This window comes from Perca fluviatilis, chromosome 5, assembly GCF_010015445.1.
Source record: "Perca fluviatilis chromosome 5, GENO_Pfluv_1.0, whole genome shotgun sequence".
NCBI classification, from domain to species: Eukaryota; Metazoa; Chordata; class Actinopteri; order Perciformes; family Percidae; genus Perca; species Perca fluviatilis.
This window is the reverse complement of record NC_053116.1, coordinates 33,367,641-33,383,856: the sequence shown is the minus strand read 5'-3', so window position 1 is coordinate 33,383,856 and position 16,216 is coordinate 33,367,641. Positions and strand designations below refer to the sequence as shown.

Below are 16,216 nucleotides of genomic sequence, written 5' to 3'. Positions count from 1 at the left end.
TTAGCAAAATTTGCCTGATTAAACTAAGCCTTATAGCGACGGCTATATTGTAGGTAAAGAGAAGTACTTCCACTCTTGTTTTGGGTAACAAGAGTACAAAGTCACATGTTCCTGTGGGGCCCATGGTGGATGAGATGGTAAAGAAATATGGTCTTGCCTGTTTTTTTTTTGTTTTGTTTTTTATCATTTTTAACTGCTCTTTAATGTTTTATGTAAAGCACTTTGAATTGCCCTGTTGCTGAAATGTGATATACAAATAAAGCTGCCTTGCCTTGCATTCTTCTACTTCATTTGATACCCATTAAATTAATGGAAGCATCAGGTTGCGTAAAATACCACCAACACTCCTCCCCATCAAATGATTTTTGCAGAAAAAAAAAAAAAAACGATTAAAAAATGATTAAAAAATGTATTAAATAACTGTACAAAAGTGTTCAATGAATCATGGTTTGACTGTTGAAGTTTTGTTGCTACTCGGTACTGGGTTATTTTTGATCGATACCTGGCAAGGACCAAGCAAGAAAGGCAGGACAAAGGTATAACAAATAATTGATTTATTTCAAATTTTGGTTACAAATAGAAAAGTGAATACATGTTAATATAACATAATAAACTCAACAAAATAACTAGACAAGAAAGGGCCCAAACTTAAGAGGTTAAAATGATGGTTCGGAGTAATTTCACCCTAGGGTCCTTTGCACCATGACCATGAGCCAAACACCCCCCCCCAGAAGCTTTTTTCACCTGGGTCTAACATTGGGAGAGTTAGCGTAGAGTAGCGTTATCAGCTGAATTGCTTAGCGCAGGGCCTAACGGACCCACATTTGTATCTCGTAAATGACCCCACTAATAATGCCCGAAATAATACCAAACGTCTACAAGTAGTACAAATAGGTTATGCTCTCATAAAACGATGGATTGGAAAGTTTGTAAGTACACCAGAAGTTTATGTAAATAACACTTGCCTGCTGGCTTCTGCTCTCTGCAGTTTTTGAATTGGAGGGATTTTAATTGCTATTTGTCTGATTTAAAGGCTTATTCCGTACATAACCCATATAGGGCCCTATCTTGCACTCAGCGCAATTGCCTTTGTACACCGACGCATGTATCATTCCTATTTAGCACCCGACGCACAGCGGACTTTTCCCTCCACAGACGCACGTCGGTAAATTAAGAAATGTGTTTGCGCTCCCGGGGGCGGTTCAGCGAAAAGAGTTTTTTTATTTTTTTTATTTTGCAGTTTCAGAAAACAATTCCGCCACTGACCAGGAAAAACCTGGTCTAAAGTCAGTGCCGCTAGTCTAAAGTCAGTAGCGCATTATTCAGATGCTATTTTAGGGGTGCATGCTTGGCCATAATATAGCGTGTGCACAACGCGCATACACTTTGCTTCTCTCATCTATACGGACGCAGCAGTTCCCATTTTTGCAAACCATACATAATTACAAGGAAAGATATTACTGAAAATGCGCTCCAGGTGTTTGGATAGGTCAGGAGTCACTTTACAGTACAGCCCTCAAAATGTAGCAGCATTCTTTGTGGCTTGTTGTGTTTTACACATTTCCATGAATCATGGATGTGTTGATGACATAAATGAGAAAATAGAGGACTTAAGGAGACGTGATGTTGAACTACGGTGGGATTGGACACTCCGGCGGGATCTGGTCCGGGAGTGGCAATGCACTCCTGGTGGAGCGGGTGGACGGACATGGAGTGGGGGGAGGAGGAAGGGGCACAACAGGAGCAGGTGGTGCGTTTGGAGGCCCACGCTCCAAGGCTGCAGCAAACTGCTGGAAACGGCTGGAAACTGTCCGACTTAACAGAGGATTTTTGTCACCGCCCCCTGCTGCTGCCGCATGCTCTCATCCACTTTACAGGCGAGGTGCAGTTAATCTTGAACAAGGCAATTGACACACAAGGGTTTATACACCCCCTTATGCATGGACTACCCTACCCACAGATCAACGGGAAACTTGACTGATGACAACATTAAAACATCTAACACACTTAACTAACACCAAAGCACTTTTCCTCTTCGGTCCCCCTACAGGTTGGAATTGTCAGATTGGAATTGTCCATTACCGTTCTCAATCGAACTACAGATCCGCTAACCGATCTGACAAACTTGCATAGTGCGGTTTTAGCCGATAAAGGGCCGCAAAGTGAATGCAGGAGTGCCGTTCACTCTGTTACGAGTTAATGAACCACTGAAACATGTTTGGCCCTTAATGTGATTCTTATATTCCAGTGTAGCCCTTAGTGGAGTTGAGTTTGACACCCCTGCCTTAAAAGATACCAAGTACCGATACCCAGCCCTAGCAGCACTAGGGTTGGGTACTGAAACCCGGTTCCACTATGGAACAATTAGAACACAAATTTCGGTTCCACTTAATGTTCCACTTAATGTGTCGACTGAAATATTTTCCCTCTGTCACTCCGAAACGGACGTAAAAATATCACACTTTCTCTGTAGTCTACCGTTAGCTAGCTACTGTAAATGTAGGCTACTTTTAAAATGTCATGTTTTCCCTCTGGGCTCACCAAAACGGACGTAAAAGCATATTAACCACCCTGAGCCGAGGAAACTGAGCGGTCGTGCCTTTTCGTTGATATCTAGCACCACGAATCAGCGAGACCAGCGGTACCCGACGGGCTGGGCCGGGTTCGGACAGATATTGGGGAAATTATGTTTGTGTTTGGGTCGGGCTCGGTCACATCAGCGCAATAAGGCATTGAACATTTTAAATTTAAATCAGCGTATTATGTAGGTGTGTTAACGTGCGCTTGTTGCCCCGAGTGCGCTGATGCGCTAATCTGTTGACATTTCCAAATGCCTTCCTACAGTTGCTTAATAAAATCGGGCTTTCCACACAAACAAACGTACATGTGTCATTAGTATGAGAAAAAAACTGTGTCTGGCTCGGGTCGGGCTTGGACATAAATATCTTAATGCCTGTCGAGCTCGGGCCGGGTTCGGCTAGTGCTCGGACAGAAAAATGCAGCCCGATCTGCCCTGTAGTGTATGAAAGGTAGTAGCTACACTTCTTCTTAAGTGCTTTGATATCTTGAGAGCTATCAGTGCAGACAGCTGACAACACATAAGCAACTGTGGAATCAGTATGTCTTGTTTATGAATCTTATTATACAGGCCAATTCGAGACCATCTGAGAGAGTTTTCTCCTGTGCAGGACATGCCAGAAGTCAGGAGAGGTGTCAGAGAAGGCAAATATGGTCATTTTTCTGCAAAATAGCTGCTTAAGTTTGAAGCTGGTTTAGTTAGCATACCAGTTTATCGGAATCGGAATCGTTTTAAAAGTACCGGTTCGGCATCAGAATCGTAAAAATCCAAATGGTACCCAACCCTAATCAGCACTGGCCTCTACCTTCTCTATCAGTCACATTTTTTCTGCCGCTATTTCACCACTTTTTCTTTCCCTTGTTGTTATATTTTACAAGGTTAAGTTGTGATTTGTGGACGTAAACAACTTGTAGGCGTCCCAAGGGAGTATCCTGCTGCTGTGCTCTGCTTTCAGTCTTTCAGTTCTAAAATGAAATGGGGTCCCAGCGCTGGCCTGCAAGCTTGCCAACCGTTGACATAAATGCCAAGGAAACTTTGTGTCAGGAGCAGGGGATTAAAAAGCAATGAAAACAAATGGGAAAAGGAAATGGAAAACAAAGAACAAACAGTGTCACACAGAACATTTGTATTTGCACGTCTATGGCTCTATTTATATACATGCTAATAGTCCTGGAAATGTACTCCATGCAGATGATCTTTATGATAATTCAGAAACTGGGGTGGAATGTAACTAAGTACAATTACTCAAGTACTGTACTTAAGTACAAATTTGAGGTACTTTACTTGAGTCTTTTCTTTTCATGCCACTTTGTACTTCTACTCCACTAAATTTACATATAAATATTGTATTTTTTATTCCACTAAATTAATCTGACCGCTTTAGTTACTAGTTACTTTACAAATAAAAATGTTTGCACACAAAACACATGTAGTTTACACAATATGATGTTGTATTATAAATCAAACTATCCAACAATATAACAGACTACAAGTACAGCTGAAATGATTAGACCATTAAATACTTTTGGTGTTTATTGTTGTTTGACAGAACTGTTTTCATCGTTTCCAGTTTCAAAAATGTAAGGATTTTTCTGCATTGAGTACTTTTACTTTTAATGCTTTAAGTACATTTTCCTGATGATACTTACGTACAAATACTTCTTCCACTACTGTACCGAAGGTATTTGTTGCTAGTAATCAAAACCCGTCAGCGGGTTTGAAAAAGCATGTTTTGTTTAAAAGATCGCCAAAGACAAACCACTTACCCTGTAAAGAAGCTGAAAACCCCCCGGATTTTGTCGGATTCTCAAAATTCCGATTGTCCCTGAATGCGTCTCGACAAAATTGCAGAGATTATGTAAACAAAAAGCTCCAAAGTTAGGCCAAAAACCCACTTAGTGGATAAAATACTCACAAAGAAAATTGTAAAACTTCAAGCATTTGCTTGATTAAGCTGTAAATTGCACAACATTCTATGTGTTGTCCCCAAGGGGGTAAGCCTCTCTCCACAACGCGTACCTCCTATGGCGCCATTTTGATACTAACAAGCACTCGCCTGCCGTTAGCATGCCATTGATTGCCATTCATTTTGACGTCACTTTGACAGCGAATAACTTTACATTTGAAGTGTTTAAAGACTTTATTTGTTCAATGTTTATTTCTAAAGAAACACGACAATGTATAAAAGGCTCCATTACCTTGTATCTCACATCATGGCTCCGTAGTAGACGTTTTTGTAAAAATAGGCTAACGATTGTGTCATAACCACGCGACTTACTGTCGCGTAGTAGAGGAATTACCGTATAGTACAGGAAAAGCTTGCAGGCAGTTTCGACTTCCATTAGCTGTTTAAGTTTAATTACTAATGTTAACTAGCATTTTAGTTAGCAATAATTAGCCTGTGCCTATGTTATCTCCTTACATATACCTACGCTCTCCTTCTCTGCAAGATTTGGAGTAATTGAGATTTCTCTTGGCACAGCTACCAGAAGACTTACAACTTTCAGACAGGTTGCTCACATCACATCTACGTCATCAAGCTCAGTTTGAGGCTGCACAATAATGCTCAGCGCTCACCGGAAAAGTGCTTCTAATATCCTTCACTGGTCTCCGTCCAGAGCAACGGGATCTGTTGGTCCATTTCTCTTACTGTCCATGGTTGTCCCCTACAACAAAGCTTTGCTTCCTGTGAGGCATGGTCATGTGATGAAAACTCATCCAATCCGTGACTGAGACTGCAAGCCTAAGCACCAAAACACAGCGCAACCTAGTTGTACAGTGGTGGAAGAAGTATACAGATCCTTTACTTCAGTAAAAGTACTAATACCACACTGTAAAAGTATGTAAGTATCATCAGGAAAATGTACTTAAAGTTAAACATTTACACTACTTTAGTGAATGTACTTGACATTCCACCACTGGTGATAAGTTTGTACAAATCAAACTTATTCTTTGTATGAATGATGTAGAGCCAAAATGATTTTTCCCTGTATTGTATATACATGTGTTCCCTTAGGGAGATGTTGAATTATTATGTGATTCAATTGTTTTTCTATTTAAAAAAAAAAAAGATCATATAAATCTAACTTATGTTTTTCCCTTTTTCTATGTTTTATGCCATTATAACATTGTTATACAGCTCAAAAGACATTTAGGAGCGATTCCTACCTCTAGCCATGGTTGTGCTTGTTAATTTGAGATGCCAGACTTGCGTGAAAAATGAGCTCACATTGAGTAATGTGACAGGAGCAAAAAACGCTCAAAAATGGCTTGGGTTTCAGACATGGCCGTGTGTAACTAAATCAAGTGATCTAACAGGTTATTACAGCATCATATTTCCAGTAGATTTTAACATAATAATCTCTGTGGACATGCCAAGCCCCGATATCATCAGAAATGCGTTTTGACACTGAATTTGAACTCCCCTCAGGTGGTCGTCAGGGAAAGATGCCTGTGACGGCGCTGGAGGCTTTTGACCTGGATATGAAGAGCTGGACACGTTACTCCTGCATCCCGAGCCGAAGGGCCTTTTCCTGCTGCGCTTCCAATGAGCGAAGTCTCTTCAGCCTGGGGGGCCTCCAGCAGCCAGGGCCGCATAACTTCTACTCCAGGCCTCACTTTGTCAGTACCATGGAGGAGTATGATCTGGATCAAGGTAAGTGGTGAGCTACAAATACATTTAACTGCTACTTTTAAAGCAGGATACAAGAGTAGACTGCCCATCTGGAGTACCCAGAGCTTTCCGGGGTGGGGGGGGGGGGACTGATGCAAAAACAAAAAAATGGTTTCAGGGTTACTGACTGACTGAAGAACCGTCTTTCTGTTTTTCCATTTTAATATTGAAAAATGTTGTTGTTTTTTTTAAGGGAAAATGCATTATCCAATGATACCCGGACCCGTGTACACCCAGGTGTCATGTATCCGATCGAAGCTGGAGCCAATAAATACCTGGGAGTGAATGCCGATTGTAAACTTTCTCACTAAAGACAAAAGCTAGATGTGAGGTTTTTTTGTCCACTGGGAAAGGGGCTTTATTCATGTGAATCCATGAGAATAGAGAAGCTGCTTTATATGCAGCCCGAAAGAATTGTTGGTTGGATTCCTCCCAATGTATGCAATTCTGCCCTGGAGCACTTTGAATGGAGTGAGAACATGATCTGTTCTGTGCTCATAATCCAACCCAAACACAGGAAGATTATGCATTAGTTGAGTCAGATCATATCAATGCTGATGTGGATGGAGAAATTCCTTTCCTGCACCAGTTTTCAGTGAGAGAAACAAACAAACGCTCCGACAGGGCTTTTTGCTGAAGCGTTATGGTTTGCATAAATCTTACTGCATAAAAGATAACTGAACAAATGCATTGATGCAATATGGGTAATATGTTGGCTGATTAGGTTGAGGCAAACACATCAGTTGTTCTAAATCTGTGATTTATCTGAGTGATTTTAACTGTAACCCATACTTGTAGCTTGTACTATTAGGCTGCATGTTGCTGCACTGTGAAGGTTGAGCACTCAAGAAAATGAATCATTACCTTGAGAACAGGATGATTTGGGCTGTGATAAGCTTTCATTAGCCCACGTTGTTATTTTGTTATACATTCGCTGCAAATCCCATTTCAAGCAAAAAGAACAGAGTGTGCCTCCATTAGATTAGGCTGTAGTTATGTTATTAAAAATACATCTGATATTCCCAATGGGCTTCAGCAGCTCTGTGAAAAAGTACAGTCTTTTTAAGAGAGACAGAGGAGGGAAGTTTCCCTCTTGGTGATATGAATTGTAAGTAGATTTTAGGGGATTATCGTGGTTTTCCTTTATGTTACTCAGCAAGTAGGCTAAAGGGTGAATCAACACTGAGGCTTCTAGTGTGATGGTGGAAGGGTTAAACATAGGCAGCATGAACAGCAGGGATAACGATAACAATATAAAAAGTATTTCTGTTGTAGTTATATTTAACAGTAAGTTTATGGTATCAGTAAAATGTTATAGTGACGTACAGTACAGGCCAAAAGTTTGGACACACTTTTTCATTCAATGCGTTTCCTTTTATTTTTTTATGACTATTTACATTGTAGATTCTCAGTGAAGGCATCAAAACTATGAATGAACACATATGGAATTATGTACTTAACAAAAAAGTGTGAAATAACTGAAAACATGTCTTATATTTTAGATTCTTCAAAGTAGCCACCCCTCCACCTCCGACCATTTTGTTAGAAACTAGGGCTGCACGATACGAGGAAACTGTGATATAACGTTGTTGAAAGTCGTGAGAACGCCATTACTTGCGATAAGTAAACCGATATCAAAGTGTACTCCGTTCTGCTGCTCTCAGTATTTTGCTGAAATGCATCAAATCGTTATTTGGATTTAAAACAAATAAAAGCTCAACAGGGTCTTCTTTCCCCGCTGATTCTGCCAAGCCCGTTCCCTTGGCTGTGGTTTCGCTAGATAGTAGGTAGGGACAGTGGGAATCTCGTTCATCCATTCATGCGCGTCACTAATTAGATGAAAAACAGGGGCTGTCTACATGACGGACAATTTGTAAAAGTGTATTTTACATTTAATAAAGCTTAGACAGTTTATACTAAACGCTCTTAGATTGAGTCAGGCCAAGTCCCAACATATCATCACTGAAACTGTGATGATTCATAGTCTGATAGATAGATAGATAGATAGATACCCTTTGTTCAAAGCTCTGTGCAATGAGTCGTGATTTGATTCAGCTTTAGTGCAATTTAAAGGTTGCAGAAGGAAAAGAAAACTGAATTTGGACTTGAAGAAAAGCATGAAGAGAAAGCTAATAAGATTCAAAGTGTGTTCGAGGCTGAGCAGACAGTAATGCATTTGATGAAGGAGCAGTTTTCTAACTTTCGGTAACAGGGCTGTAGCTAACAATTATTTGCAGCACTTTATCCACTGAAATTCTGGGCTTTACTGTTATGAATTAAGGGGCATGGAGTGCAATGAAGTGTGCCATACCCAGGGAATACCAGCACTCTTTTACCAGTGTTGTAGCCAGAGGCACGTGCTGCAGCTAGCTACGAAAGAATACATGATCAGACATTGTAGTAGGTAGAGGTGTAACGATACATTGATCTGGATCGATATATATTAATTCAATGATCAACGATCCAATATCATCAATGCAATTAGGAAATATTAACACATATCGTCATCTTTAAGGTGCACCTTTGTTTTGAATTTCCCATTTTATATTATTTATATAAAAAGTGGTTTGTTTTCATGTAAATGACTGGAATAGCTAAGTAATAACATTGTAAAATCATATTTTATTTGCTTTTTATAAATTGATATGATTGTAACTGATAGTTTTAAATGAGAGTGAAGAAACGCGTCTGAAATGCTTGTGGCCGAGACAACGGGAAAGATGGTTTAATATGTTTGCATTGTCACTGTTAACATGTTGCCATGCTAGCATTAACATTTAGTAGAGCCTCACAGAGCAACAAGCATGGCTGTGGACTCTTAGTCTTATTTTTTGGGAGTGAATTAAGGCAAAAGACATGAAAAAAAAGCTCCACTGAACATTTGTCAAGACTTAAGACTTAAGAATAAGGCTGCAATTTGTATGTCGATCAATAATGAAAGTCATTAGGACATTTACCATTTGGCATCCAGACATTAATGGGAAGAGGGTTGACACACACACACACACACACACACACACACACACACACACACACACACACACACACACACACACACACACACACACACACACACACACACAGAGTAGATCGTGCCAAATGACTCAGACTCTGGCACAGTTAGGTGAAAGAGGATGATTAGATATTCTACAAATTATGATTTAGCTGTTCATTGCTGGATGAATGGATTAAACCACAAAAAAGATATTAGGTGGCTACCCTGCGTGCATGCGTGCGTGTGACGTACAGACAGAATGGAAAGAGTTTCAGTGTGTACAGATATGGGGATTATTTGGTTGCTCACCCGTGAAGAGATCCCCCCCCTCTGAGTGTTCAGCACTGTGTGTGTGTGTGGCATTTATGTGTAAAATCTAGCGAGTCTATCCACCCACATTAACAATGCATCCTTTGACACCCCCCTGCGCCTGTCAGCTTAACATTCGATTTATCCTTTTGCTTATGTGAGTCCTCTCAGTCAGGTTTAATGTGTTTGGCTTTAAAGGATAATGGCCCTTTTCTCAACTATCAGGTCTCATTCTCACTCTACCTTTGAGAGGGGGCCCGGACTTGACTGCATCGCCTGTATGTGGTTTAGGTGTGAACGCAGCATTGTTACAGGGCATGTATGGCATGGCAGTGATGTTGAAGCTTGAGCCATACAGACTAAAAGCCAATTTTGGTGTTTCTTCTTAAATCGGTCTCATTCCCCTAATTTAAAGTCCCCCTCCACTCAAAATTGTGTTCCTTATGTTCACGTACCTTACAATGTATTATGTTGACAATCTTTACAAAGTTTGTCACTATAGCGAGAGGTGTTTTCACATTCCTCTCCTGAAGGGAGAGATGTCTGTTCACTTCCCCGAAATCTGAGATTCAAACGTATCCCAGGCAAGCTTGATTAGGTAATCCGTAAACCAATTGCTGTTTTATATGCAAAAGCAGGCAAAGAAAGCTAAAACCTCCAGCACAGAGCGGACTGTCAGTACAGAGAGCGAAATCAATCAAAACGCATCATCAAAGCTGTTAGCCACCGCAAGCTACAAGCTAACACGCTAACAAACAACATAAATAAATCAAAGATACTAACTACACCAACCATTCATTCCTGTCTGCTTGTCACCAATTTTAGTGAACATCTGACTTTTCATCTGAGTCTGGGTCTGACTGACATCGGGTTCAGATAGAACAAGCAACATCTTTTATATTACTCTTTGTCATGTCATCCAAAAATATTGATAAGAGCAGCTTTAAATGAAATAAAAAAGAACAAGTATGCTTTAAAAGTTGTATTAAAAGCCATGAGCATGTTAACAGTCTGGATCCCGCTAGCATGTTGAGTATCTACTATAAGTAATCTGGTTGGGACAAAAGTCCATGTCAGTAGTCCAATCATGTTGACACAAAAGCATGTTTATCTTAAATACTTGGCATTTTATACTAAGATGTCCTCTGGATAAAGTGAGACACGGAACACTCTCTTTATGCACTGTACGTGAAACACACACATACAACATACAGTATGTATTAATGCGAGTATTTCACATGTAGAATGTGGGAGTGTTGACCTTTCATATGTATGCATATTAGCAGCAAATCTTGACCTGGCTTGTCACATTGCTGTGTGTGTGCGTCTGTTCGTTCATGTGTTCTGTGCTCTGTGCGTCATGTGTGTGTTTCAGTGTGTGTGACTAATTCCCTGCATTGCTGTTGTTGCTCAGGATTTAACTTTTCATCTCTGTTGCACCCCTCTTTTATTTCTGCTCCTTTTGAATATGTCTTGCCAAGTGTCCTTTGAGAGTGGAGATTGGTAACCGGCTTGGTGAAAGCGTTGTGATTAACATTATAATACATTACGGTGGCATGGAGACACAAGCGAGCGTACCGTGGAGCTAGCAATTAAAGCAACAACAGTAAGACTTTCTGAAAATCAGATGCAGACAAAAATAAGAGAACAGAAACGAGGAACGAAAAAGACGGAGAGCGTGAGAGGGCTAACCCAGCAAGTAGATTTAGATTCATAGTTAGTTTGATTGTGTGGCACAAAATAATGTTTGGTCAAGTTTATCGAAAGGACAATCATATACTTGAATGTAAAAGAGAGCTGATCAGTGATTATGGTATTTAATAGAGGTTATAACCCTCTGGACCTTTGCTAATACTCATTACCTGTTCATTTCTGTACAGTCACAATGTTTTAGTCAAGATGATTAGCATTTAAATGTTCCAAACATCAGCTTTCAGTGCTGATGAGAAGCAGAGCAGCAAGCAGGGTTAATGGATGTTCTGGTGTTCCCTGTGCGTGGAAGATACAGTATGTTTCTACTAAAATAAGCCAACCAAAGCTGTAAAACTAGGAAAGAGCATTCTCGTATGCAAGATTAAGTGTTAACACAACTGCTTGCACCCCGTTTTGGGTCAACACACCTGTAAACATTATAACTGTAGAGGTTTCAAACCCTGAACAGAAAATGACTTGTATAGAAATGTATAGGTGGAGGCCTATTGCAAAAAATTCACTTTAAAGGTCACATATTGTAAAAAGTGGGATTTCCATGTCTTATGATTTATAAAGCACGTTGAGGTGCTGTATAAATACTGTTGAAGAGTCAAAACGCTCAGTCCACAGAGAAATGCACACAGCCCGTTTTCAGAAACTGTGCCTTTAACGAGCCATCGGGACTTCCATACAGTTGTGATGTCACAACTATCCTATATAGAAAGTGCCACTACAGTGCCGTTATAGTCATTCCCCCGGCTGCAATGATGGTACAGAGACCCCTAGAGCGCACATGCAGAAGACCCGGAAACACTGACCAATCAAGAGCAGACTTGGCCTTTTCAGAAGGGGGGCTTAAAGAGACTAAAAAACAGAGCGTTTTAGACAGAGGGTGAAAACAAGTTTATTTAGACAGACTATGAATACAAATAATGTGTTTTTTTTAAAATAGTAAAGCATGTAAACATTTTCTAGTAGAAACCCAAAATAGTAGTATGAGCCTGAAAATGAGCATAATGTGGGACCTTTAAGTTATTACAAGCTTGTCTTTGTGAAAATGTTGACTGCCAAGTGAAGCACTAAACTCCCCCGTATTCTCCAAATGTCCTTTCTATAAAGTGGTGATTGGTGGAAGTGAAGTCTTATCCTTCAGTCTACATCTCCTTCTGTCTTTTTCTTGTTCTCTTTCATCACAGTTTTGCGTCACAGTTTAATCATGCCCTGAGGGTGGTCCACTGCTCTCCCCAGCTTAAAAATATCTTGCCCAGGTCTCTTCCATCTGAACCAGGTCTCCAGGTTGATTTGATATGCCTTTATCTGTCTTCCTTCTCATCTTAAAAGTCATGCAGGGTTGTTCGGCTGTAATTTATGTGAAAGGTAATGTGGAATTTAAAGTTCACACAGGCGCTAAAGCTTTAACCCCACCAGCCTGCAAACCTTCTTCCCAGAAATGGCATGCCAATCAAGCACATCACACCCCTCTTTAGAAGGTTAGGATGCAGGGCTTTGATCTGCCAACAGATTGCATGTAGTGGCAAAGCTATTCCAATGCATTCTTTATCTAAGATTCCTTTTCTTTCCTCCTCCCTCACGTCCTTCCTCCATCCGTCTGGTCTCAGCTGTAAGGACAGATTATCTAGTAAAGTGAAGTGTTGACAGATTCTGCCTGGATGCTCTTGCAAACTGATCTGAGCTTCAGTAATTATGTCAAATATTTTAAATACAATATTTCCAATGGCACATGGATTTCTGAGGATTGATAGACAAATTGATGGGTGGCACGCCAATGATAAATCAGGTTTCTAAGTTACACTGAAAAGCTAGAGCCCAACAATGCAAGGAAAACAATTTAGAAAGTCCATTATCACCCTGATCTTTTTTGATAGATTTTTCTCCCCTCCAACCATACAGAATAATCTAAATTTAGAAGCTTGTAGTGATTATGCATATGATTATATGGTTTATTGGTTCATGAATAATCCCATATCTTCCTCTGAGATGAGGCCCATATATCAGTGACATGCTCTCACTTGCTTAAATGACTGTTCGAGCCTGTCCTCCCCCGAAAAACACTTCCTTAGGTCGTTAGTTCAAGCAGCAATTACGACTCATGTTTATGTTCATAGAGGCGCTGCTCTCTAGTGGCCGTAGTTATTATGACGGGAGCAAAGCACAAAGTAATGTGACAAAGTATAGGAGGCGAACAAACAGGGCCAAACAAACAGGACTTTCACCCTGGAGACTGGGGTTTGTGTCCTGTTTGAAAATAAAAGTAAACGGGGAGTTTTTTTTTTACTTTACGGAACTATGTACGTTCAGTGTCACGCGTGTAAGCAGAAGTGAAGTAGTGTCTGATTTTCACCCATACCATAATGTTTTCTCAAACCTAAGTAGATTTTGTGCCTAAACATAACCAAACTGCGACCGTATGTTACGTTCTCGGAGGACGGAAAATGCTCCTGTCAGTTGTATTTCCTGCCACCTCTAGGGGTGCTCATTTATTAACACTCCTGTGGGTCGTGTTAATCCCTTCACTTCAATTTTTTAAGGTGTAACAAAAGTACAGTAAGGTTAAACAAACTATTTTAGGTTAAAAAAAGTGAGGTTAAAAGACCACACCACTCTCCAACCCTTAATATACAGAGTATTGCTCTTACAGCCCCATGCACAAATCACACTGCTTCGGAAAGAGAGAAATTCAAAGCTTCATAGCTACATGCCTAGTTATTATGTAGCTATGATTACAAGCTATGATTTGACAATCAATGCCAATTGTCTCGCACATGAATCATATCCATTATGTGTGCGATTGGGTGAATTTGAAGATCAGTTTGGCCTTTGAAAAAGGCTTCCAGTGTCTCCCCAACCATTGTCTTTCAGCTTTCTGCGCTCTCATTCTGTCCATTCACACAGTCCACTGCCTCCTCTCACTTTCACCTCCCCATCCAACTCCCCTGGCCCTCGCTTTTTGGCATTTTCTTCTTATCGCTGTCCTCTGTGGCCCTGCTCTGGTCATACTTCTACTGTGATAGAATACTCAGGAGCACTGACACAGACTGATATCCTGGAACTCTGGAAAAAACACAAAAAAACATTAGAAACAATTTTACATACCTTAAAAGCACAAATATAGAAAATAATTCAGAGGTGATTAGATATCGGAAGCTTTTACGGACCTAATATTAGTCAGGGCTTACTGTATGGCAAGATAAATGCATTAAACCATAAATAAAAGCTATATTGTTCACAAACCATTAGCCACGCTGTATTTGTAACTAATCCACATTTCACTACATCTGCTCCCCGTGTCGACACTGATTAACAGACAATTACACAGCAATCAGCTCAGCTGACGTTGACGTGCTTTTTTATTAGGTGCCTGTTGATTAGGAGATACAGTATTTAGTTTGTAAAATGTAAAAGTAGATAATCTAAAGCTGGTTGCTCTCTTTTATTCTCTCTACCTTACCTGCTCTCGCTTTCTAACTGTGTGTCACTCTCTTTCAATCACTTCCCCTCTCTCAACTGATGCTGCATATGAGTTTTATTACTAAAAGTAGCCTTCCAGCGATTGTTTAGGAGATTGTAGCGGTGTTGAAATGCAACAGCTCATCACAGGGATTGGTTTTCCTCCTACATGTTTTACTCCCCATGCAGTATGGCAGCAAAGATGCAATATGCAGACATATCTGTACCCGAATGTGCACATTGGCTTTGTAGTTATTATATTCATGCATATTTATCTGGTCTTCTAACTGACGGGAGCTGCAAACAACTGTAATTATATTAAGTATGAAGCTGAATAGGTGTTACACATCTGTTGTCTAAGTATGTGATCAAAAGACCAGCTTGTTGTTCAGACTATTATTGGTTTGGACATGCTGTCACAGGAAGCCTATAAATAGACCCTAGGGAGTGCTGGTGATGACGGTGTCGGTGTGTGTGGGGTTGTGTGTGGTGTGTGTGTGTGTGTGTGTGTGTGTGTATTTGCTAATGTATGTGTGTGTGCCTTATGTTTAAAAGATGATAGCAGTGGTGGGAAGATGCTTTGACAGGACAAGAAGTTCAGGCAAATACAAAATCTGTTCTTTTACCGAAATTATTACAGAAATCTTCCTCAACTGTCATTACTTGTATATCTACAGCTGTGGTCAAATGTATCTGAGCATCTCAGGAGCGGATGATTAAGGCTGGATGAAGAGAGGAAGGAGAAATAGATTCATTATGCGGTGCCATATGTCATACCAATGAGCCAGAAACTAGGGGTGCATGATACATCGACTCAATATCGTTATCGTTATATTACATTGCGCAATATTATATTGAAAGCGTCGCAAAAAGTATGCAATATTTAGAATATTTTGTGGAGCTCTGCGTCCTGTCACTTGGCTGTGTGGCTTAGTTGTGTTCGATTTAGAACCCGCTTGAAACGCTATAATGATCATCATGTCAGTGGCCAGTTACCGTGCCACTTGCACATGTTGGTACACGTCAGCGCAAACCCTAGGGAGCATACCACGTGTGCACATATTTCAACAGAGTGACAGTGTAAGTGAAGAAATAGATAGAGACAACAAAACGGAATGAATCAGAGAAGCGAAAGAAAAGTTGTGTCCTGTTCTCTTTATTTATTTATTTTATACTGTACAACCAGTAAAACATGTCCTGTTCTGCAGACATGGTTTTTATTTATTTATTCATGTTGTACCAGTCCAATATGACAGTCAGTTGAAATAGACCTTGTGTTGTATTTATTATGAATCTATTTTGATGCATTTTCCCATTTTTGAAATTTTACATATATTTAAAAATATCAAAATTAATATCGATATCGCAATATTCATAATCAATATGGCAATATCACATTTTGTCAATATCGTGCAACCCTACGAGAAACCAAAGCTCACCATAATGTACAGAACATATCTCCCGTGCTGGTGGTGGATGCTGCTCTGGCAATGGAATTCAG

The 16,216-nt window shown here is 40.1% G+C and overlaps 1 protein-coding gene across 1 annotated transcript in view; it reads left to right on the top strand.

Moving 5' to 3' along the window:
• Positions 1 to 16,216, top strand: part of LOC120559567 (kelch domain-containing protein 8B-like) — a 146,502-nt gene that overhangs the window by 86,450 nt on the left and 43,836 nt on the right. The window contains exon 3 of the mRNA XM_039801391.1: positions 6,009 to 6,233. Coding sequence (XP_039657325.1) covers positions 6,009 to 6,233 — 225 coding nt within the window. The remainder of the gene's footprint in view (positions 1 to 6,008; positions 6,234 to 16,216) is intronic.